The sequence below is a fragment of the Peromyscus californicus genome, unplaced genomic scaffold (genome assembly GCF_007827085.1).
Source record: "Peromyscus californicus insignis strain IS unplaced genomic scaffold, ASM782708v3 Scaffold_21__1_contigs__length_65335640, whole genome shotgun sequence".
Classification (NCBI taxonomy): Eukaryota; Metazoa; Chordata; class Mammalia; order Rodentia; family Cricetidae; genus Peromyscus; species Peromyscus californicus.
The window spans coordinates 13,698,008-13,723,302 of record NW_026294514.1 but is presented as its reverse complement, the minus strand read 5'-3'; the positions used below and the strand labels follow the sequence as shown (position 1 = coordinate 13,723,302).

Below are 25,295 nucleotides of genomic sequence, written 5' to 3'. Positions count from 1 at the left end.
GCTCTAAGGTGAAGTCCTGGGATTACTTCCCTGCTCTGAGCCACAGTGTTTACGTCTGGATGGGGAGGGCTGATGGATAGTTACTTGGCAGTCTGGCTAAAGGCTAGAACAATGGTTCTCAATCTGTGGAATGCAACCCCTTTGGGACTTGAATCACACTTTCACAGGGGTTGCCTAAGACCATTGGAAAGCATGGGTATTTACATTATGATTCATAACAGTAGCAAAATTACAGTTAGGAAGTAGCAACAAAATATTTTATGTTTGGGGGTTACCACAACATGAAGAACTGTATTAAAGGGTCGCAACCTGAGGAAGGTTGAGAACCACGGGGCTAGAGCATCAGTTGGTGGTGCTAGTGGCAGGGACCATGGGACCATCTGTCTGTCACTGGGTTTCACCTAGTGAACCTAGTACCAGATTTCAAGCTAAGGCTTGCACTTAATTTAGACCCTTCTCCTAAAGGGCAGGTTATCTGCACCCCCCTCTTCCTGTGAGCTTCTTGGAGTTGGGGAGGGTTGAAGCAAGAAATGCTTCCTGTCGTCTTCAATCTATTCTTACTGTTGTTACCATTCTTTTTTTTTTTTTGTTTTTGTTTTTGTTTTTGTTTTTTCGAGACAGGGTTTCTCTGTGTAGCTTTGCGCCTTTCCAGGAACTCACTTGGTAGTCCAGGCTGGCCTCGAACTCACAGAGATCCGCCTGGCTCTGCCTCCCGAGTGCTGGGATTAAAGGCGTGCGCCACCACCGCCCGGCCTGTTGTTACCATTCTACAACCAGGCACTGCCGTTGAGTCCTGGCTCGCCCTTGGAAAGATAGTGAGTGCAAGCCAAGCTCCAAGCTGGCATCTGTGGAAGAGCCCATTCCCCATCCCATCTGCTCGGTCTCTGGGGCTTAGCCACCAGCTTGCTGCTCCTCTCCTTCTCTTACGTATCTTATCACGGATTCCTTTAGTTCGCTGAATAGCTAAGTGACTGGAAGTTTGAGTATTAAATGTGACCTTTAGTCAGTGTCGCACAGAACTTCTAGTTTTTTGCCTTCTTGCTAGTACATGCCCCATGAGCATTTGCTGAAAACTGGATTTTGTAAGCGTGTTTTAGTAACTCGGGGTGTTAGTCTCCCACTTATTATTTGCTTGTTTTTTAGTAAGATGAGGTATGATTTTAATGGGGTCTGTTCATCATCTTCCCCTCTCCTCAGCTCAGGGTCAGATGCCTGTGGCAGCAACTTTGTCCGTTTTGAAATCTTCCCCTGACCACACTTGGCTAGTCCGCTCTACTGACTTCAGGAATGTTACAGTACAAATTTGCACACACCAAGCAGTCAAACTTGGACTCTATATATATAGAGTCCCCAAAGTCAGTTGTTCTGACCCCAGCCAGCTTCCCTCCTGGTTCTTCCAGGCAAAGTAGCTGGCCATGGTTTAGCCTATATGTCCAGCAAGATTATCTTTTTCCTGGGTCTCTTAGCATAGCTCCACTATCTCTGAGAATATTCTTCGGCTTGAATTCTCTGCAGTTGTTTGAGCATGGAGTTTCTTTGGGAAGGTTAGGAATCCTCTCTTCTTTGTTGGATGGTTGAGCTGGAGCATGGGCAGTAGTGGTGTGCTTCTGAGTGGCTTTTGAAGCTGAGTGCTTGTGAGGAGGGGTAGCTAGACCTTAGGTGCTCTTGGCCTGAAACCACCATTTCCTCTGCAGGGCCAAGGACCATGTCAGTGGTGAGGGACAGGAGCTCAGCTCTATCGTCACCTCCAGCTCCATGAAGAGACACCCCTAAATGTTTTAGGGACCCCCAACTCAGGGAAACCCAAGGTTTATGGCTTCAGAAAAGAATTCCAGAGCTAGCTAGTATGAAGCAGAATTGGAGTCTTATTAAAAATATTAGGAGAGACAGCTCAGAGGTTAAGAGGTCCTGAGTTCAATTCCCAGGACCCATATAGCAGCTCACAACATCTGTAACTGTAGTTTCATGAATTCTAATGCCCCCTTCTAGTATACAGATGTACATGCAGACAAAAGCACTCATATACACAAATAAGTAAATCTTTAAATATTAATAGTGGAGATGAAGAGATGGTTCAGTGGTTAAGAGCATTGGCTGCTCTTCCAGAGGACCCAGGTTCGATTCCCAACACCCACTTGGTGGCTCACAACCATCTATAACTCCAGTTCCAGGGGATCTGACAATTCTTTTGACCTCCATGGACACCAAGCATGCTCACTGGTACATGTACATACATGTAGGCAAAACACTCATACACATAAAATAATAATTAAAAACTGAGACAGGGGTTGGGCAGATGGCTCAGTCAATATAATTACACAAGGAGGAGGACCTGAGTTTGGATCTTCAGCACCCATGCGGGGAATCGGAATGGCTCAGCCGGTGATGGCACCTGCCGCCAAACATGATGCCCGGAGTTCACTGCCCAGGAACCACAAGGTGGAGGAAGGGAACCCCTGGGAAAAGACCACAGACGGAATCCAATTATAATTAAAAGATCTATTCATTAGCTGCTAGCAGGATGACAATCTCTGAGCCGAATTTGAGATTGCCATCAAGCAGTATGGGAAAGGATTTTTAAAGGGGAAAATCACAGGAAGACCTTCCATATCTATGCAAGCAAATAAAAACTCTTCTGGCTGCCAAGTTAAGCAATTAAGGCAACTCAAAACAAGTCTTTGGGGTATCTATGTAAGCAAGTTACAGATGCAAGAAAAGCAGCCATATCCTAACGAGTAGATAATCACAGCTGTACATTTTTGTGTGGGGTCATTGAGTCAGGGTTACTGGGCACTGGAGTCAGTGACAAAGGGTTGGTGGGTACCAAGATGGAGGTCTAGCATAAAATGGTGCTTCTTTAGCCATAACAGAACCTACTCCTTGAAAGTGACCTAAGATCTTCACACACATGCGACCGTACACGCACATAGAAACACTGATAAAAAAATACACTCAGTTAAAAATTCTGGCCAGGTGAGGGTGGCACATGCCTTTAACCCCATCCCTGGGAGGCAGAGGCAGGTGATTTCTGAGTTGTAGTTTATGAAAAGTCATATTTTACAAAGATTTTAAGCATGCATGCAATAGTGAGATGCTCAGGGAAAAAACAAGACCCAAGCATGGGCTTCTCAAGGGAGAGTTGCAATTAACTGCGTTAGCATTAGCTCGATGAAGTTACATGTCAAAAAGTTAAGAAACCTTTCTCAGCTAGGTGGTGGTGGCATATGTCTTTAATCCCAGCACTTGGGATTTTTAAAAAAAAAAAAAAAGACAAAGGAAAGAAAAGAAACTCTGACAAGTGAGAGTATATGGAGCCTACGCAGATGCCCTGACAGAATTAGACATTGTAAGGCAAAACCTGCAGCCGATAGGGTCACACAGGCTTTCTGGGCGTCAGCTGAGATGGAGAAAGAACTTACGGGAAAGTTCCTTGTGCCGACCTCTGCTGCTTGCTGGCGAGGGCCTTCAACCGAACTCCGGTGAGCAGTTCCTGCTCCTCTCACGTCTCCTTAATCCTGTCCTCCGATCCACCACTCAGTGTCTATCCGAAGAGGTCTGGGGGTGATGGGAGCCTCGGCTCTTGACTGTAGTTATGGAATTTAGCCTCAGGTAAAAGGACAGATTGTGAAATGGTGGTGGGGGTCGGGGGAGCCCCTCAAGTGAGACTGGGTATTCCAGGCTAGAATGGTTATGGTGGGTGAGGGCTGTTCCCAGTATAAATACCACAGGTTCTCCAGTTCTTCCTGAATTCTGGAGCTTTTAAGTACATGTTTTTTGGGGTTATTTCATATCCTGAATAGTCCCGGGACTTTTACTAATTATACTGGAGTGAAGGCCCTGTGAAGGTCACCACAACCTCTCCTTCATTCTTGGTATTTATCACATGGATTATGAAATATTACCATAGTGTTTCTGGAAGTTTTTTCTTTCCGCTAAAATTGTTTCACTGAAGGTTTTAAAACTTATCAGTAAAAGAACTTATCTTCTAGCTTGAACATTGTTTTACTACACTGTGATCAAAGCACGTTGTTTATCGCCTCTACTTCATGAGCATGCTGCGTCTATGTGCACGAGTCAGTTCCCATGGGTTTCCAGCACTCGTCGGCGTCAGAGCATCACCTCACTCCGTGTTCCTTACTCCTGCACAGGCTTGTGTCCGTCTGTGTTCTTAGCTTACGTGTTCATGGGCATTCACAACTGACTTGACCATTTTGATCTCAATCCTGTCTTGTTAGAAATAACTGAAGACTTCTAATCAATATAGTTGTTCTAAAATCATGTTAAAGCCATAAAGGAAAACCGAATCAGTTCTCCTATGTCCTGCTCTCATTTCCTCAAAAGGAAGTAAGCCCTTGCTCTTTTTGTTCTCAACCAGCAGCTGCAAGAACTCTGCCGAGAGACTCGCTGGAAGGAGACGATTTTGAAAAGGAATTCTCATTTCTGAACAGCCTCCTAAGCCCCACGCCTTCAAGTGCTGGTGAATTTACACAGGAGTGCCAGACGGCCTGCAGGAGCCCCAGCGCTGGCCTCACCTCCCTCACCTCCCAGGAGCCTCCAGTGGGGTCCGGGCCTCTCTCCTACCCCTCCCAGTTCCTTCCCTCACAGCTCTTTGACCTTGGCCTTCATGCTGGAGCGTTCAACAGTAAGTGATGATGAGACATTTGGACATGGGCTTTGTGTCTGCTAAGCCAAACTACTGTGGTTACTGAAGCTAGAATCAAGGGAAATAGATTTTAACTTCACCACTCTAGGTAAAATCTGCAGTCCTACCAATCAACAGGAAAAATATCAACTCTAAATCACACTACAGCTGTCAGCAAGTCTGAAACAAGGGCTGTCTCCTCGCATCCTCCACCAAACCCATGTGTTCCACACTGACGGCCCAGTGTCCGGTTTACAACACTGATCTACTAAACCACTCCTGGGCCAGGGGATGCCAGCACCACCCCAAGCAAAATTTAGTGTGTTTTTTCCTGCAGGGTTCAGAATTAGAGAGGTGGGGGAGGGAGGGATGGAGAGAGGAAGAGAGGAAGAGGAAGGGGCAGCAGGAGTGGCAGACACTGGAGAGAGCTGGGGTGTGGGGCAGAGGGCTGTCCTAGAGAAGGAGTCACCAGCAACCCCACGGTGGCCCTGTATCAGGGCTGCACCTTGGGAGTAATTTTGCTCCTCGTCTGTGCTGGTCTCAAACTGAGCCCGTCCAGTCTCCACTCCACTCGGAACTCACTTGGTTGTCTGTGCTGCTGCAAGAGAGTCCAACAGGTCTCGGGCCTCTCAGCTCCTCCTCCACACTCCTCTAGTCACTTCCCAGACTCGGGTCAGCATGCCGCTTCCATTTGTATAAAAGCACAGCAGCATGAGCTGTAGGATAAAAACCCGTCTGCATCTGCTCTCTTACCTCCAGACTCACTTCAAAGTACCATTGTCAACCACCGAGTTAAGTACTTCCAGATCCCCAGGGCACCATCTTCTTCGGATTTTTGAGACCGCATTTCTCTGGGTAGCCCTGCTCTCCTGGAACTTGCTCTGTAGACAGGCGGGCCTCCGCCTCAGGAGTGCTGGGATTAAAGGGGTGCGGCAGCACCGGCCACTATTGCCTCTTTAGCCCCGTTCAGCCTTCACGTGAGTTCAGACAGGAGTCTGAGCTGTGGACTTCTAATCCAATCCTTGAACTTTCTGAGGCACATGGAAGTGGGGCCCACATTTTCTGGGACTCCAGTGGTTGTTTCCTGTTTCCACAGCTGTAGTGGTAGTACAGCCTCCCTTATAGCCCCGGATCTCATCTCTTAAACTCCCATGACCCCCTGCAGCAGTCATGTTTTGTGCTTTACAGTAAATCCTTGCTCTTCATACTTATCGAAAGGCAAACCAAAGGCATGTGTGAAGTGATTAATCATTAGAGATTTGTTGACTATCCTAAAAGTAAGAATAGGCATGATTAGCCCACCACGCCTAGCACAGTAAACCAGCAATCCTTAATAACAACTAAGGAAAGGAAGCAAAATCAGTAATCCAACAAACCAGGAAAAAAAAGTGTACAAGTTTGCAAACCTCTCTCAATGTCTGTAAACACTCTTCACTCCCCATCAAAAGGCAGAGACTAAGGAGATGGCGCTCATCAGGTGCTTACCTCTGGCAGACAGGAGGATCCAGCTTTTGACTCTTTCTTGTTTCTCTGTCTTTCCTCCCTCCAAAGGCTGGGTCTCCCAAGAGGGATCAGAACACTCAGATAACCTGCCAGTGCCTTCACAGAGTCCAAAGAAATTAAAATGTAAGTCACTTCTTTTCACTGTATTAATACTCAGTGAGATTCAGGAGAATTTAGAAAAGGACCACTTTGCCTCATAGTGTGAAGGAAAAAACCAGGCATCATCTGTGGTAGCGTGTGCTCCATCACTGGGCAAACCCAGCTCAGAAGATGCCTTGGACTGCATGATGCCTGTAGACAGGAATGTCTAGGCACCTAGGATACAACCTCCGATCCGTGGGATTGCAGGTGTGTACGGATCTCACTGCTTCAGATACTCCGTGCCCCTGGAACGACAGACAGGCTTTGGGTTTCGGTGACAGGGCACTTCATGTAGCAGGACGGACCTCAGAGGTCATTCATCCTACAGCGAGTACCACAGCATTTGCTGCATAAGGATAGCCAGTGTCCTGCCTAACACAGGGTAGCACATTGGTTCACACTGCTCTAAACAGACTTCTCTTCCCATTCATAATCTATTATAGATCTGAATTCATATTTTTCTGTGGTTTATAATTATCACTATACTTAATCATTTTGTGCTCAAATTTCTCAAGTGTTTGCCTATGGAAGGTCTTTTGGGCAGACGTCCAAGTTCTTATTATACCAATACTTCAAAATTTTTCAATAAATCAGCATTATGAAAAACTAAAAATTAAAGTATCCCCATGTATTTTTTGATTAGGTTTTTCAGATGTTGTCATATTTGGCAACCATAATTCCTGCAAGCCATACCTCACTCTGTATTCTGTGTGTTCTGAACTGAAGTCATTTAAATGGCAGACAGCGATTTCGCTGTGTAGCCAGGCTGGCCTTGAACTCTTGATTTTCCAGTCTCAACCTCCCGAGAACTAGGATTACAGGTAAAGGCCACCACATCTCAATCATTAGTAATTTTTACATAATGTTTATTATTGTGGTTGTTGTTGAATTGTAATTTTCCTCCTTTCTCCCCCATCTCTCTCTCTCTGGTGCTGGCGTAGAACTAGGTAGGGCCTTTCCATGCTGGACCACCCGTCAGCTGCACCCTCAGCCTGGACTGAGGTCTCCTTTTTCCTCTCCTGTACACCTGCTAGTTAGCACCTTACTGTGTCCTGGCTCAGGGTTGAAGAGTTTTAGTCCATGGTCAGTTGGCCACTGCTTCTGCACAGGCAACAGGGACATGCTGAAGGAGGCCTGTTTACCTCCCGGGAGCCAAGGCTGCAGTCCCAGTGGCCAGCAGTGACATCACTTCCCTCCCATGTGGTGCCCTGTTACTGAGCTGCACCCTGGTCCTCAGCCCACCGCTCCTAAAGGATCCACCACCTCCCAGTGTGGGATGACTGAGGACCAAGCATTACATGCGGCAGGTAGTCACGGCTCATAGTACACAGAAAGCAAAGATATTGCCGGGCACAGTGGTGCACGCCTGTAATCCAGCCCTCGGGAGGCGAAGGCAGGTGGATCTTTGTGAGTTCAAGACCAGCCTGGTCCACATAGTGAGTCTCAGTCTCAAACAAAACCAACAACAAAAAAACCAAGCAGAGGTCCTGAGAAAGGCCCTGTAGCCAGGCTGCTTTGCTTTGTGGGGGAAGGAACAGCAGGAAAAAGGTAGCTCTCAGCTCTGGGCATAAAGTAATAATGGAAAATCTGATAACTTAGAAATTAACTCATGCGGGGCAGTGGTGGCACATACCTTTAATCCTAGCATTCAGAAGGCAGGTCTCTGAGTTCAGCCTGGTCTACAGAGTAAGTTCCAGGACAGCCAGGAGTTAAACAGAGAAACCCTGTCTTTAAAAACAAAGGGGGGGGGGGGGAATTTAACTTATTAAGTGTGCCAATTCATTAATCATTGAATGCGAATTGAAGCTGAAATTCAGGACCCAGAGCTAGCTCAGAAGTAGAGTGCCTACCTAGCACGTGCAGGTGTGGGTTCAGTCCAACACCATTAAAACAGCAACACAGATGGGAAAGCCAGGCGAGACAGCACTTCCTTTAATCCCCAGATGCCAGTACTCAAAGACGCGAGCAGGAAGAGCCAGGCCAGCACAGGCTACAGCTGGTCAGAGGCCACCCCAAGCTATGCAGCAAGACTGTGTTACAGAGACAAAACAGCAACAAGCCAGCCCCAACAAAACATTAAAAAACCTAAGAATGCAACACTGTGGCTAAAATGAGAAGACAATCCCCTTGTTCACAAGGATGCGGCAAGAAAGAAAGCCTTACAGAGTACAGATTAAAGAAGCACAAATTAAATGTAATACTATTAGGAAAAATGGTTTTGCAGTTTCTGCTTTACCTGGACATACATATATTTATCATTAAGCAATTCCATCCCTAACTAGACAGACAAATTCATTTAGATATTAACCAAAATAGATGCATGAGATTCACCACAATACTGCTGCTCAGTTTCCCAGGGGTGGGAATGAGGAGTGACCAGAATGATGTCATTTTACCAGAATGGGAGGGTGAGGCAGGAGGACTGCCATGAGTTCGAAACCACCTTTCTCTCAAAAAAAAAAAAATATTTTTTTTCTTTGTTGTTTTGTTTTTTGAGACAGGGTTTCTCTGTGCAGTCCTGGTTGTCCTGGAACTCACTCTATAGACCAGGCTGGCTTCGAACTCATAGAGATCCACCTGCCTCTGCCTCCTGAGTGCTGGGATTAAAGGTGTGTGCCACCATCACCCGAGTTTTGTTTCTTTTTCTAATCACAGATAACGAAATCCATTTTCCGTCTTATAATTTTTACACACTCATCACGAAGGTGTTGGGCACGGCCGTGATCAGCAGCAGTCTCTCTGCTTGCTCTCCCATGTCCTATGTAAGTGGTTCTGTCTGACTGTGAAGCTGAGGCGGAAACGTGCCCGGCATGACTCACTGAAGTGGAACACCCAGGGCTCAGAGCTGTCCTTGCATGTGCAGAGCTGACATGACCTCAGTTCCCAGAACTGGAGCTGGACCCAAACACAGCGAAGCCGCAGTCTGCCCTGACACACGGGGCCTCAGACACAGCACAGAGGGTTCCTTGACTCTGTTCTGAGGTGGACCACATTTATCTCCCTGTGATTGTGACCCAGTGCATATCCAGGTCCTGGATTGTCCCCCAGGCCCCTGTCATGGTTTCTAGACTCCTTGTCCTTCAGGGAAGTCCTAGCTGGCTTTATGTCAACTTGACGTGAGCTATCATCAGAGAGAAGGGAGCGTCAACTGGGAGAAAGTCTCCGTAAGATCAGGCTGCAGGCAAGCTGGAGGGCATTTTCTTAATTGGTGATTGAGGAGGGAGGGCCCAGCCCACTGTGGATGGTCCACTTCTGGACTGGTGGTCCTGGGTTCTATAAGAAAGCAGGCTGAGCAAGCCATGAGGAACAAGCCAGTAAGCAGCACCCCTCCGTGGCCTCTGCATCAGCTCCTGCCTCCAGGTTCCTGTCCTGACTTCTTTCCTCCCCAGATTGCTTTTCCTCATGGCGTTTCATCCCAGCAACAGTAACCCAAAGACAAGGGACTAGTAGCCTTTTGAAATGACCCACTGTTATCGCCATGGATGATCTCATGTATCAACATGTATCCTTGAATACATTACAGGAAAATTTGCAGGCTACTGAAATACAAAACTTTCCGTTCTAGGAAGTGTTGAAATGAGAGGGATTGAAACATTAATAATATGGTGGGTTGAGGGGCTGGAGAGATGGCTCAGTGGTTAAGAGCACTGGCTGCTCTTCCAGAGGAGCCAGGTTCAATTCTCAGCACCCACATGGCAGCTCCTACTGTCTAACTCCAGGTCCAGGTGTGCAGGTGCTCAAATATACAATAAAACAATCCATTCTTTAAAAGCAGGGTACTGCTTTGTGAAGAGTGATAATGCATTTAAAAAAAACAAAGAAACAAAACCCTGGCCGGCAGTGTGGTGCACACTTTTTTTTTTTGCCGTAATAAAACCCTTTAATTTATATTCTAATTATTAAAGAACATTTTAAAGTCAACTTAATCTTTTGAGCACAGATGCTTTTACCAACTGATTGAAAGGACACTTTTTTTTCTGGATGAAAATTCAAGCATGTTCCAGTTTTTTTTTTCCATTTTTTTTTTATATTAAGAAATTTTCTACTCACCCTACATACCACCCACACCCCAGCCCTCACTCCCAAGCCACCCCCCATCTCCACATCCCCCAAATCAAGGTCTCCCATGGGGAGTCAGCAGAGCCCGGCACACTGAGCCGAGGCAGGTCCAAGCCCTTTCCCACTGCACCTGCCACACCGCAGGCACCGGGCTCCCAAAAGCCTGCCCATGGGTGGTGCACACCTTTAATCCCAGCACTCAGGAGGCAGAGGCAGGCCGATCTCTGTGAGTTCGAGGCCAGCCAGGTCTACAGAGCAGGTTCCAGGACAGCCAGGGCAGTTTAGGGTTTCTATTGCTGTGAGAAGAGACACCATGAACATTACAACTCTTATAAAAACAAAAGACATTTGAGGTGGCTCTACAGTTTTAGAGGTTCATTATTACCATTATACATCATGCATTATCATCATGGTGGGGAGCACGTGGCATGCAGGCAGACGTGGTGCTGGAAGAATGGCTGACGGTCCTACATCTTGCAGGCAACAGGAAGTCAACTGACACACTGGGCAGTATCCTGAGCATAACCTGCCCCCACAGTGACACACTTCCTCCAACAAGGCCACACCCACTCCAACAAAGCCACACCTCCTACCAAATTCCACTCCCTGGCCCCCATAAGCTGTGACATAATCACAATGCAAAATGCGTTTAGTCTGACTTCAGAAGTCCCCATAGTCAGTAACAGTCCCAAAGTTCAAAGTCTCTCCTGAGACTCATGCAATCTCTTAACTGCAATCCCCTGTAAAATCAAAATAAAAAAGCAGATCACATACTTCCAATATATAACGGCACAGGATACATTACCATTCCAAAATTTTGGAAGGGAGCACAGTGAGAAAATACTGGACCAAAGCAAGACCAACTCCCCCCCAACCCCCTGGGCAAACTCCAAACTCTGCATCTCCATGTCTGATGTGGAAACACTCCAACTCTGTTCAGTGCTGTTGACTGCAACACACTTCTCTCTTGGGCTGGTTTCCTCAGCAAGTTTCCCATAACTCTGGCATCATCTCCAACATCTTGGGGTCTCCAAGGTAATCCAGGCTTCAACTTCACAGCTTCATGCAATGGCCTCTCTACTTAGGCCTCCATTCAGGGACACCCTTGACACATGCCTGGCCTCAGCAACTTTGTTCCATAACTCTTTCCTTCTATCCTTAACTCTCAAGTCAGAACCACGTGGCCGAAGTTGCCAAGTTCTGCTGCTTGCTGGGGCTGGAACATGGCCCCCTTGTTCAATTACATCTTCACCAGCTTTCTGTCTTTCCTGCCTAAGCTTGGCTGTCCTGAAACTTGCTCTGTAGACCAGGCTGGCCTCAAACTCAGATCTGCCAGCCTCTGACTCGCGAGTGCTGGGATTGTATAGGTGTGCACAACCACACCAGGTTCTAAGCTTTTCTTTAGTTTCTTTCTACAAGTTGGAAACTTACCTGGGTGGGATCTTGCCCCGAGGTTACCACTCCCTTTATCACTTTTCTTTATCTTCTTGTACACGGAATTTAGCTCTATCTCATTTTTTCCTCAAAATTTTCATTTTTGTGCCGGGCGGTGGTGCACGCCTTTAATCCCAGCACTCGGGAGGCAGAGGCAGGTGGATCTCTGTGAGTTCGAGGCCAGCCTGGTCTACAGAGCGAGATCCAGGAAAGGCGCAAAGCTACACTGAGAAACCCTGTCTCGGAAAAAAAAAAAAAAAATCATTTTGTAATTTACCCTGCTCAGCTTGCTCCTTTTCATTACAAATCTTCATTAGCGTTACGGCTAAAAAAAAACACATGACAGAGTCCACACTAGGCTGTTTTGAGCTTTCCTCTGCCAGCAGAACTAATCCAAAACTCTTCACTTTAGTCTCAGGCAGACTCTTTGGACAAGGGCAAAAAGCAGCCACTTCCTTCACCAAAATATCACAAGAATGATCTCTAGGTAACACACTAAAATTCTTCTGTGAAACCTCTTGAGGTAGCTCCTCTAGTGTGGCCCATTAAGCAGCACTTAAAGCATTCCACTGCTTTCCCAACCCAAACTCCTAAAGTCCATATTAACCCCAAACAAAATCATGTCAGGCCTATCACAGCAATACCCCAGTCCCTGGTACCAACTTCTTAGTTTGGGTTTGCTTATTGCTGTGAAGAGACACCATGACCACAGCAACTCTTATAAAGAAAATACTGAATTGGGGTGGCTCGCTTACAGTTTCAGGGGTTCAGCCCATTACCATCATGACAAGGAACAGGGTAGCATGCAGGCATACGTGGTGCTGGGAGGGGTAGCTGAGTCATAGATCTTGCTGGCAACAGGGAGTCAACTAAAACACTGGGCGGCATCCTGAGCACAGGAAACCTCAAAGTCCACCCCCGCAGAGTGACACACTCCCTCCAACAAAGCCACATCTCCCAATAGTGTCACTCCCTATGAGATTATGGGGGCCAATTACATTCAAACTACCACACAAACAAACAAAAGCCACTAGGGTCTGAGACAGTGTTCTTATCAAAATGTTTTACATTTTTTAAAATTACCTTTAGAGAGGGAGAAAATGTGTGTTTCTCTCCATGATCCCTGGGAATCAAACCTGGCACTTACCTGCTGAGCCATCTCCCCAGCCCTTGCTAGCAAATATTTTGACAAGCATTGGGCATGATGGTACATACCTGTAATCCAAAATTCAGGAGCCTGAGGCAGAGGATCACAAATCTGAAGCCAGCCTGAGCTACACAGCAAGACTCTGTCTCAAAAGAGACAAAATAAAAATTAAAGAGACAACTTCCTGATGTATAAATGATAAGGTTAGGAGGGATTTTCCTAACCTTTGTCTAATATTTTTGAAGTAAATAAAATACTTATTTATAAAAAGTATTACAAAAGTAATATTTACTTATTTTGGTTTTTTAAAACAGGGTTTCTTTGTGTACCCGACTGTCTTGGAACTTGCTCTGTAGACCAGGCTGGCCTTGAACTCAGATCTACCTGTTTCTGCCTCCCAGGATTTAAAGGCGTGTGTCACCACCTCGTGGCTTTATTTTTTATTTCGTGTGCATAGGTGTTTTGCCTCCATGTATGTCTGTGTGAAGGTGTCAGATCCCCTGGAACTGGAGTTACAGACAGCTGTGAGCTGCCACGTGGGTCCTGGGAATTGAACCTGGGTCCTCTGGAAGTGCAGCCAGTGCTCTTAACCACTGAGCCATCTCTCCAGCCCCAACAAAGAGGTTTTAAGCAGAGTTTAGTGTTTTTTTTGTGGGGGAGGAACAGAAGTTACTTTAACTTTAAACCTTATCTGAGAGCCTTCTATAAATCATCTGAAATTCCTTCTAAGATGATCCTTGTCACCATCCCCAAGAGACACCAAACAGAAGTTACTTGCATTTGTGTTTTAAAATTATCCTTAAGGGGATATAGTGAATCATTGTCAGCCAACGTTATTTTTATTAAGCATCTGCTTCAAAAATCACAAAAGTAGTACAAAAATATTGTTTCCAAAAGCTGAATCTCTTTAATGTCTGTTTTTTTTCTTTTTACTAGCCCCCAACAATGGTAACCAAGACATGTCAGCCTGGTTCAATCTATTTGCAGACTTGGATCCTCTGTCCAACCCAGATGCCATTGGACACTCAGACGATGAGCTTCTCAACGCCTGACTGGGGTCACAGGTTCAGGGGTCTCAAGGCATCAACTGTGCAAGGCTTGCCTTTGTGGAGGGGTCCCACTGTGACCACACCCAGAAGTGTGTGTTCAAGACAGATCACCTGCCTGCCAACCTCAGTCAGAGGGCCTGGCGTCTGAGCAGCTGTGTATTTATTATGCTGAATGTGCAAGCTGTTGATAGTATGTGGAAATTTCTAGAAACTCCCGAGTCTGCAATACTGAGAAACCAAACTTACATCTAATCACAGGAGCATGGCGTATTTCTTTGGGTAGTGTTTTATATTTAAGTTACTTGCTGTAAGTGGGTCAAGAATAGGAATAAAGCAGCTATAGTTTGGGGTTAGTTTTTTGATACTGGCAGGTGTTTTCTGTTTGGGGGAATAGCAGTAGAATAGAAAGCTCTCTCCCTGATTACAATGTAGAACAAGACTAGAGAACTCAGGTCGCTTTACTGAAATTAGAGAAACTTGTGCTTGCTTTTCTGTATTTGGAAGTTAAATGCAATGTTATTTTCATTCACACACAATCATGAGGACCCCTGAAAAAAATCACTTAATTTTCATGGGGAAAACAGCAGGATGGAACTCCTCTTCTGTAGAGATGGAGAAAATAGGCCTGGACAGGCTGTTTCACAAACTGCTGCAGTATGTGTGGTGACACATTCTTCCCCACAAAGGACAGTGAGGGAGAGTGCTACCTACCTGGGCAGTCTTCCCGAAACCTCCAGAAGCTTCTCCAACACCTCATCTTTATATTCTTATCTCATTTCTTCACATGGTTTAACCCCGAAGCCTTTCTGACAGACATGGAAAATTCCACAGGAAGTAAGGGGCGGCCCATGTTCTTCCTTTCCATCTAACCCGAGGTGGCATTTGATCTCTAAGCAAAAGCTACCGGCAGAGGCTGAGACTCTAAGCTCTGGAGGGAAGGAAGGTTTAGTGGCGGCTGGGGAAGCCCGTGAAAGCATAACCGAGAGACATGTCGCTCACTCAGCTCCCTGCCCACCTTTGAACGTGGGGAGTTTTCCAACAACCTCGAGGAACGGTAACTTCCACCTCAGTTCCGCGCTCTTTCTTTGCAAGGGTACTCTTGCCAATGAGTGACTTCACAGTTATCTATCTGTCATCCTCACAGGTGTCAGAAGCAGCCCGTTATCTGGTATAACCATACTGCAGTGAGCAGGAAATCAATGCCCTCTCCAGACAAGGTCTGAACCCTCAACTATGAAAATGAAGGGTCAATACCTTCATTTTCCCAGCTCAAAGTTACCACAATCAACACACATGCGATCATCACTACTCAGTTTTTGGTTATCTTTCAATACAGTGTATGGTTTATTTCCTCGTTAGCCAGGAAGCCACATCAACTGCCTTACTAAGTTTTGTTATAACTGCAAGTCAAACAATTCCATTCGGTAACTCATTAAATGAAAGTTATTTATATTACTTTCTCATGATTAAGTAATTTGAGGCTCAATCATTAATAATTTGGTGGTTGAAAAAGAAATTTCACAGGGCTGGAGAGATGGTTCAGCAGTTAAGAGCACTGGTTGCTCTTCCAGAGGATCCGGGTTCAATTCCCAGCACCCACATGGCAGCTCAGGATTGTCTATAACTCCAGTTCCAGGGGACCTGACACCTAAGCAAAACATCAGTGCACATGAAATAAAAATAAATTATTAAAAAAGAAAAAGATGAGGGATGAGAGGGGGATCTGTGGTTGATATGTAAAATGAATAAAAACATTAAAAAAAAGACAAAGGCATTTTGCTGTATTGAACCAACGTAAGAAAAGGAGGCGGCAGGACGGGAACACTTAGCAGGAAGACGGCTGCTGGGGAGGGCCCAAGTTATCCTGACCAAGGAAGACTGCGGACATCTTTGTCAAAACGGTGTCTTTTACACTGAATGGAGGAAACGCCTTTATTCTCCTTTATTTTATTGCACATAAGACTTCACAGAAAGTTAGAAAAGCCGCAGTGGAGCCACATTTACCTTCAAGGGATGCACAAATGCCAGGTCATAAAAGATCAGATTGGTGTAATCTGTACTTTCTGAAAATTTTAATTGTACAGTATAGTTCTAATATCATTAGAAACAAACTATTTCAACAAAATAGATTTCAGCATTTGCACATTGAAAGGAAATGTATTTCCACTCTCGCTCTGGATATTTATTCATATTCCCCACCCCTTTTTGTTTTTCAAGACAGGGTTTCTCTGTGTAGCCCTGGCCGTCCTGGAACTTGCTCTGGAGCACAGGCTGGCCTCGAACTCACAGAGATCCACCTGCCTTTGCCTCCCGAGTGTTGGGATTAAAGGCGTGCGCCACCATGCCTGGCCATATTCACGATCTTATAGATCTAGAAATCTACAAGGCTCACAGACAGCACTAGGCCAAAACTCCCTTTCTGAGCTGCTTGTAATAAAGATTACAGTGCACCAAGCAATGTTTCTTAAAGTGTTCAAGTACAACTATTTTCTGATTTAAAAATTTGAGTTTTAAACCAGGCAGTGGTGGCACACAACTTTAATCCCAGCACTTGGGAGGCAGAGGCAGGTGGATCTTTGTGAGTTCGAGGCCAACCTGGTCTACAGAGTGAGTTCCAGTACAGCCAGGAAGAGAAACCCTGTGTGTGTGTGTGGGGGGGGCGGATATCACACAGAAGAGTTCAATCTAAGATACAGAAGACAGTGGTCTGTTTTCCATAATGAATTTGATCAAATATCAAAATTTGAAATAGAATCTAGAAATAATAACCTGTGAAATGCAATTGTATTTAGCCTGATTTGTTGAAGACAAGAACAGAAAGGCACACAAAACTCCCCAAAATACAAAAATGAAAATCAAAATAAGTAAAAGACCAGGAAGTCAAAAGTGATCAAAATATATGAAAAAAAAATTTCAATAAAAAAAAAATAGAGAGCCAAAACTGAATTGTTTCCGTCTTCCAGGTGGCAGGGCTATACTTTGAGCAATGAAACAGCCTGGACTCTCAGAATCAAGAAACCAGGAAGAAAATTAAACTAAAAATACTAGTCCACCAGTACTGGAAATAACGCATTAACACACATCACAGGAAGGAGTTGAAATGTGCCTGTGCCCAGGCTGAGGAGAAAATGGGCTAACGTGGGTTCTATCTTTCCATCTCCTCTGCACCGTTTCAAAGGCTACCGAGTACAGTGAACTCCTTTTCTCGTCTGGTGCCAAGGATGGAGTCCAGGGACTCAGCATGCACCATGGATGGTGCCACTGAGTCACAGCCCAGCCGTGCCTTTGGCACTTAATCAACACATACATAAACTCCTCCACTCGCTGGAGTAAATAACAAGCTACTGGCCAAAGAGTAAATCCAAAATCAAAGTAAAAGGCCAGCGTGATGCTAATAGTCAAGACTTTGAAGTATTTATTATAACTGGTTTTTCGAGACAGGTTTCTCTGTGTAGCCTTGGCTGTCCCAGAACTGTATACTACCTGGGCTGGACTCGAACTCAGAGATCTACATGCCTGTTTCCCGAGGGCTGGGATTGAAGGGGTGTGCCGCCACTGGTGGTGATTTTTTACCTTTCTGATGTTGGGGATACAGCTCATGGTTGAGTACTCTAGCACGCTCAAGGGGCTGTGCGGATACCACATGTTAACAAGCAGCACTGTCAGGGTCTCAACAAGGGAAAGACAACCAATGTAACAGAAGCACATGTCAGAATCTCTACAAGGCCAGCTCCCTAGACTAAAGAAAAACACTCCTCATTTCCGTAGATACAGCAAAATTAGAAACCAGAGAGAATGTGTCACCACTTCTTAGGTCATGAACTGGTATCTCAGCGGGGTCCTTTCTCTGGTTCTCTGAACCAGGCTCCGCTCCAGCAGCAGCAGCAGCAGCAGCAGCAGCGGCGGCGGCGGCGGCGGCGGTGGTGGTGGTGACCATCAGGCAACCACAACCAGACGATCTCATCAGCCAGCGCTACCGGTGCAGGTGAGTAACACAAGGCTGCATGTTCCAGAGTAAGACCTGGATGTGGACACAGCAGAAAAACAGATCGACATTTCCCAAACATGACTTGGGCTGGCTCCTTGCTTCTTGGGGAGACCGTAAGAGTGAAGTAACAATTACGTGACACAAGAGCTTTGGGGCTGCTAAAAACTGTCACTCTTCAGCTGCACGCTTGGACTAGATTACACCCGAGAAGCATGACCAACCCCTCCTTCCCGTCTTTCTGAAGATTAAACGTACCTGACAAAAAAAGGAAGATGTTTGCTTTCAGCTGTCATCTTTTAACACCCCACTCAAGCCACAGCAGTTCCTTAGCTGTACAACTGAAAATCGAAGTTCAAAAAGGTGACTTTAGGCTCCAAGTCCCATGACCACTAACAGCAGAACTGACCACCGGAACTGCGGCCCCACCCAGGGCGCTGTCCCCAGACCACCCAAAGCCTCTCCAGCAAAGCTGCTCCAAGCAGGTGGAGAAAGACACTAGTTTTTTTATGATCACAGCATTCATGACAGATCTTTTTACAATGTATGTTCCAAAAGGACTAAATCAAATCAAACCGAGTGTGGTTTGAATGAAAATGCTTAGTCACCAGGGAGTGGCACTGTTTGGGAAGGATTAGGAGGTGTGGTCTTGTCAGGGGTGCATGACTGGAGGGTTTAAGGTTTCAAAAGCCCATGCCAGGCGCAGTATCTCTATCTCTGCTCTCAGCTTCTGCTCCAGTCATGCCTGTCTGCTTCTTGTGTTGATGACCAGGGACTAACCCTTTAAAACACTAAGTCTCCAATTAAATGCTTTTAGTTACCATTAGCAACCCCCAAAACTTAACAGAAGTTACATCTAATGCAGTATTTTTTTTGCTTCATTTTTATCATACTCTTCATTAAGAAACAGTTTTACACTGTACCCTGCTGTGTATCTCTAACAGTTTTATGAGGTGTTAGCTCCCCAAACATGCCCAAAGCCAGAGCTCAATTGTCTATACTGGAGAAAAAACAAACAAAAAAAAAAAAACCAACTTTAACACAAACATAGTCTCCTTAAGAGAAAACTTTTCGCCGGGCGGTGGTGGCGCACGCCTTTAATCCCAGCACTCGGGAGGCAGAGCCAGGCGGATCTCTGTGAGTTCGAGGCCAGCCTGGTCTCCAAAGCGAGTTCCAGGAAAGGCGCACAGAGAAACCCTGTCTTGAAAAACCAAAAAAAAAAAAAAAAAGAAAGAAAACTTTTCTATTCTGTCAGGTAGACTTATTTAATTCATGACTAAACCACTGTTTAAAAACAAAAGAGATACAAAGGCTATTCACTGGCCTAATAGTACCATGGGGCATTAGAAAATTTTAAAAGATCATTTAACTTGGGTGTAGCAGCACACATTTATAATCCCAAACACACAGGAAGCTGAGGAAGGAGGATCAGTTTGGCCTGCATAGTGAATCTGAGGCTACCTTGGGCAACTTAGGAATAAGAACTGTCTCAAGAAGCAGCAGGTGTGTGTGTGTGTGTCGGGGGTAAGAGTTACAGTTAAGTGGTAGTGTATGTGAATGCATTTGTGGTATCTGCAAGGTCCTAGGTCCTATCTGTAGCCACACACACACACACACAGAGCACATTTATTTTGTACTTATCTTTTTGCTGTTGTTTTAAGACAGGGTTTCTCTTTGCAGCTCTGGATATCCTGGAACTCACTCTGTAGACCAGGCTGGCTTTGAACTCAAGAGATCCACCTGCCTCTGCCTTGCAAGTGCTGGAATTTTAGTCAGAGGTCAGTACTATGTCTATGAGGTTTTAGTTTGGTTGAAAACTGCACAAGGTGGGGCTGGGAATCAAACTCGGGCCCTCTGGAAGAGCAGCTAGCGCTCCTAACAACTGAGCCATCTTTCTAGTTTATCTTGAAACAACCTCACAACATAGCCCAGGCTGGCCTTGAACTTGTAAACTTCCCATCTCAGCATTCCAAGTGCTGTGATTGTGGTGTGTACCACCATTCCTGGCTCAGAAATACATACTTTATTAATTGTAACACCTGATGATCAAGCTACTTTTACTTATAAATATGCCTCCTCCTTGTAGGTGATTACCTGACAATCCTCACTGGTCTGACCTGGCCAGCTCTATTCCATGGACACAGACACCACACCTCTGAGATCAATCTTGCAATAATTAAACGAATGAAAAAGTCTTCTCCATGTACTACAGAATACTGACTTCCCCAGCTAAATAATCTGCAACAAACATGGGTATGGTGGGTAGCTTATGAGTGAATCCGTGTTAGTGTGCTTCTGTGTGGCCACATCTGCTTTTCACTTACCCTGAGGACAGGCTACACTGAGTTCTAGAGCAGGCAGGGTGTCCAAGAACAGCCTTGTGGACATGTATTTGTCTATCAACTTGTGGAAGAGAATATACTATACATATGCTACATCAGGCTAGAAATGCTAAAAAGAAGTGAAATTTAAATTTGTGGCAATATTCATAAAAATACACAGGAAAAAAAACTCAAGAACAACAGACTTTATTGAACATAGGAGTTCTATTCCCTGTGAGGCAGCAGGAAGCGCTCGCTGCAGGGACCCAGTCCACAACAACAATACTTATCATCGCTGGAAATGCTGTTTTCGGGGGAATTTTGTTATAACTTTAAAAAATTGCATTAAAAAAGATCGACACCAACAGAGACAGATGCGGAGTTTAAAAAACATAAATTATATATCTGCAACAGGACTGTATAAACAAAACACTGTTCGGAGCCACTCTGCGGGCGGGCGGTCGCTACTGAAGGCAGAGTGCCCAGACGCCTTAAAGTGCAGTTAAGTATCTTGGCTTTATCTTGCAAATTCAGCACTTTCATTGGTCCAGTTTTGACAACCCCAAACCCAACATTAAGGAATGAATCTCAACTTTACAGATTTAGTAGTGACAATTTGAATTTAGTTTCCTTGAAAGAAAACCTTAATGTCTCAGTTCTAATCCCAGACATAGAGAAAGCTATACATTCTGCCATTTTTTTTATACCTTCTTCTAGGAAAAGCCAACTGTTTCTTTAATCAAAACATAAACAATAAAAATAAAAAGAAGCATCCTTTTCCTGTGTCCAGATACACCCCAGTCAGCAACAGCATCCTCTGAGAGGCAGATCTGGTTATGGTCCTAGCATCTAAGAAACACTGTAAACAAAATGAAGAATCTGGTATAGAAAGAATTTTGACATTCATATTTTGACACCATATTTAACCAAAGAAAGCAAAACTACTATTTTTAAAAACACGACTGCCCATGGAGAAATGATAAGTAACAGACTTACCATCTCAGAGGCAGTAAACCTGCACATTTATCATGGCAGGGCAGAACCACTTGAGGGTAAAGACAGACAGACAAATAACTAGGGAACAGCTCCTTTGGCCAAAAAACTACATGCCACCCACTTTTACTGCAATGGAAGTCAATTTTTTTAGTTAAGAATTTAAATTAGGGACTAGGGAAATAAGCCAGTGACAGCACTTGCTCAGCATGCTTGAGGCCCTGGGTTCGATCCCCACTGAAGCTACTCTACCGCTGTACAGTTTCTACAGAATAACCACAGTTATGGAGTATGGGGTGTGACTAGAATCAGACCCACTCTACTGAGAGGGGACCCATTTGTAAAACCAACCACCTGGGAATTCAGAGTTAAACAAAACAGCTAGGTGGACTAAGACTTCCTAGGTGGACTAAAGCTCGTATGTTTAAAGATTAGCCCTTTGGCCCTGGCAGTTGAGAGCTGTTTTCGGACCTAGACCTTTTTTGTTTTTCTTCAGATCTCAGGTTCGATTTCTCCAAAACTCAGAGTGTTTGGTCACCATACAATTCATTTACTTGCAAATTCACAATCTTCTTCTAGCCAAACCTCAGACTAAAGTTCTAAGAGCAGACTGACCTGAGACCTGTGCCCCTCTGTTACCTCGAGGACACGTGTGACCGCAGAAGTCCATCATCTGCCCAACAAGGACAACACAGTGGAGAGGAATGGATTCGAGCAACTCTCTACTTGTAAAGCGAGAGATGAGGTGGTGCACGATAAAGAAAAAACAAACATCAACTGAACAGAATTCAAGTGGGGGACCCCACAGGATTAAAAAGGTGACGAGCAGGGTGTGGTGGCTCACCTTTCATCTCAGTGCTTGGGAGGCAGGGGTTGGGAGATCTGAGTTCCAGGCCAGCCTGGTCCACACAGCAAGTGCCAGGCCAGCTAGGACTACAGAATAAGAGACCATCTAACCAAACAAACTAAAACAAAAACTCTTGCTTTTAAATGCCTCCTTCTCCTTCTAGATCCTCAACTGACTGCCATGTGCCTTTCTTCTATACTTCTGATACTGATAAAATAGTAAAGTCAAAAGGCATGACAAGGCAGAAAAATAAAAAAAATCAAGATACAAAAAAACCCTCCAAAACTGAAAAAAAAACCAACCAACCAAAAAGTCTACACCCCAAACAACTGAGGTTTTTACTGACTTAGAAGCTACAATTTGCCAGTGCCCAGAATGTGATGCTTTGTATGGCAAAAGTACCAAAATTTATCAGTCTTCCCAACGAAGACCCGATGGATGGACACAGATGTTCAAATTTATCCGACTAACCTACAACATCCCCATTTAAAATGAAGCAGAGCCTATGGTAAAGTGCCCAGACATCCGGAGGTAACTAACACCTGGAAACAGGAAATGCTCTGCTAGCACCTGGAGGCCTTGATGGAACAACGGGACCAGTGGCTGGACTAGCCTTCCAAGTGGTGGCCCACTCTCGCGGGCTTCAAAATTTCTCTGCTGCATGTAGCAGCGTAGGTCCGTGTGTGACAGCACCGAAACAATGCTTTACCAACACGGATGGAATTCACTTCCCAAGAGCGGCTCCTTAATTTTATTACCACACACTAGAAATCAATTACTGTCACAGGACACTGACAATGGTTCTCAGATGAGCCCAAATCCAAAACTGAATCAATTTTCCAAAGGAACCCGCTGTTTAAGCTCCAAACCTCTTGTCTACTTCGCCCAGTGTGTAGAATGTTGGGAGCTGTAGGCAACAAATCTCAGTGCCAACCATAACAGAGAGAGTTAGTCCTCGGGACTCTTCGGCTCCCAGTTGCTACTCAATGGATTGCACTCCTGGCTAACTACTAACCCTGACCAAATCCACAAGACAACACCACCACGAGAGCAGAGGAGGAGATCCATGCACAGCCATTTCAGGGTCTCTTGGGGCTATGATACAGTGATGATTCAAGGTAGAAGGACAGCCGGCGAAGGAGGGCAAGCACGTGACACAGTTCACAGAAGACCAGAGAGCGCCGCACTCCTAGCTAACAATCCACACGAGTTTCTTTTGGCTCACTGACTGTTACACCAAGTTCTTGTGTGAAAGCACCTGTCTTCAGACTGTCACTTTTCTGACCACACATTGAGATGTGAGCAGGATAGTGCAGAAAACAGCAGTTTTACAAATACTTCACCCAAAGCACAAACTTTTGACATCAAAAAACATAAATCACATAATGTACGAATATTGCTTTTTATCTTTTTATATATACTTGGTTCAATGCATTTATCTATCAATTCTTATTTGGGAGAACACAGTCATGAGATTGACATTGCTGGGGAAATGTCAACAATCCCTTTGGTCCCAAAGCTGAAAACAGCTGAGAAAAGCAACATCTAGAAAAGGGAAAGAAGAAACAGAGGCCACCAAAGAATCTTTTGAACATCCTGTTTGCTACTTTCAGAAAATGTAACATTGGTATTATAAAATAGTCATTTTCATATAAAAGATGGTTTTCTTGCAGCATCAATCACATCTCCCTTCAGAAATCATGTTTGCAGGGATTAGGTTTTATGTTTGTTTGTTTTTAAACGAGTCTAATTTGAAAACAAATGAAAATGTGACTTTGTTCCTCCAAAAGTAAAGAGACCTTCCATGTTTCAGCACTGTGGCAGCGGCCTTCATGCGTGGGGCAGAGCACTCACAGGGGATGCATTCTTCCAGCAGCCTCGTTGTCACACATCACTGGAAAAGCCAAAGCACTTCACAGCCAACCGGGAGGACACGATACCATCACAGTCACGTGATCTTCAGGGGTTCCCAGGAACCAGCACCAGAACTGGGACCTATCCTTCAGCTTCCTCAATTGGTTCTGGTGGTGCATGGAGGGAGGCGGACGGCAGGACTGTGCTGGTTCCTCGAGACACCCTGTCCTGCTCTGTATTTGCAGACAGGGAGGCCATGGAGATGGGCTGAAGCAGAGTGGTTGTCATGCCAGTGGTGACCGTCAGGCTGTGACCAGAGCCCTTGAGGGTGAGATCTGGCGTGGGCAGAAGCGGCTTGAGGATGCTCACGAGGCAGAAAGCAGAGCCACTTTTAGGAATGAAATTCACCTTGTTTTTGTCGGGACAATAAAAGGCTGGAATTTCATGAAGCTGTTTTGGCCTGGATACAAAACAGACAATCCACTACTGTAAGTCACTGAATATTGGAAATAATTTACCACTTTTTAAATACAGGCACATTTTTAAAAAATAGGCAAATAAGATATGGATTTCCTAAAGCAAAAGAAAACCAACATGCATAGAGACAAATATGTTTTCCAACATGACTTTTCCAAGATTCTGAAAAGAGACGACAAAGAAATTAACTATATAGAGTCTGCTTTTGGTTTTGCTAAATTACATCCCTACAGGACTACATCTTGATGAGCAAAGTTTTTCAAGTATTCTTTTTTCCTTGTTTGTCCTGGGGTTTTTTGTTGTTTTGCTCAAGAAAGAATCTTACCATGTGGCCCTGGCTGTCCTGAAACTTGCTCTGTAGACCAGGCTGACCTTGAACTCACAGAAATCCTCCTGCCTCTGCCTCTATAGTGCTAGGCTTAAAGCATGCACTTCGATACCAGCTTTTTCAAGTATAATTAAAAATTTCTCAGGCATTCTTCTGAGTCAACTATTAAGGTTTTCAGAAATATAAGGTAAATGTGAAATCAAAATAACAGAAAGTATGCTTCAGTGTTTTGTGATGTTGGGGATGGAAACATCCAGGGCCTTAACCATCGAGCTCAGTCTTCAAAGTTGTTTTTTTTTGTTTGTTTGTTTTTTTGCTTTTTTGTTTTTTTTAAATGTGCACTGGTGTTCTGCCATAGGTGTTGGGTCCCTTGCAGAGTTACAGACAGTTGTGAGTTGCCATGTTAGATGCTGGGAATTAAACCCGTGCTCGCTCGTGCGCGCACTCGCGCGCTCTCTGTCTCTGTCTCTGTCTCTCTCTCTCAGATTTATTTATTATATATACAGTGTTCTGCC

General features: G+C 45.0%; 2 protein-coding genes across 8 annotated transcripts in view; one reads left to right on the top strand and one right to left on the bottom strand.

The window, feature by feature from the left end:
* Ica1l (islet cell autoantigen 1 like) overlaps positions 1-17,999 on the top strand; it is a 67,275-nt gene extending 49,276 nt beyond the window's left edge. For 5 of the 7 annotated variants that reach the window (XM_052749557.1, XM_052749561.1, XM_052749559.1 and 2 more), the window contains 3 exons: positions 4,376-4,642; positions 6,194-6,268; positions 8,942-13,855. In XM_052749557.1, the coding sequence (XP_052605517.1) occupies positions 4,376-4,642; positions 6,194-6,268; positions 8,942-9,066 (467 nt within the window). In that variant the 3' untranslated portion in view covers positions 9,067-13,855. The other 2 variants (XM_052749563.1, XM_052749562.1) reach the window with 2 other exon arrangements.
* Positions 18,000-20,472: 2,473 nt separating this feature from the next.
* Fam117b (family with sequence similarity 117 member B) overlaps positions 20,473-25,295 on the bottom strand; it is a 74,066-nt gene continuing 69,243 nt past the window's right edge. The window contains exon 8 of the mRNA XM_052749556.1: positions 20,473-24,435. Coding sequence (XP_052605516.1) covers positions 24,117-24,435 — 319 coding nt within the window. The 3' untranslated portion in view covers positions 20,473-24,116. The remainder of the gene's footprint in view (positions 24,436-25,295) is intronic.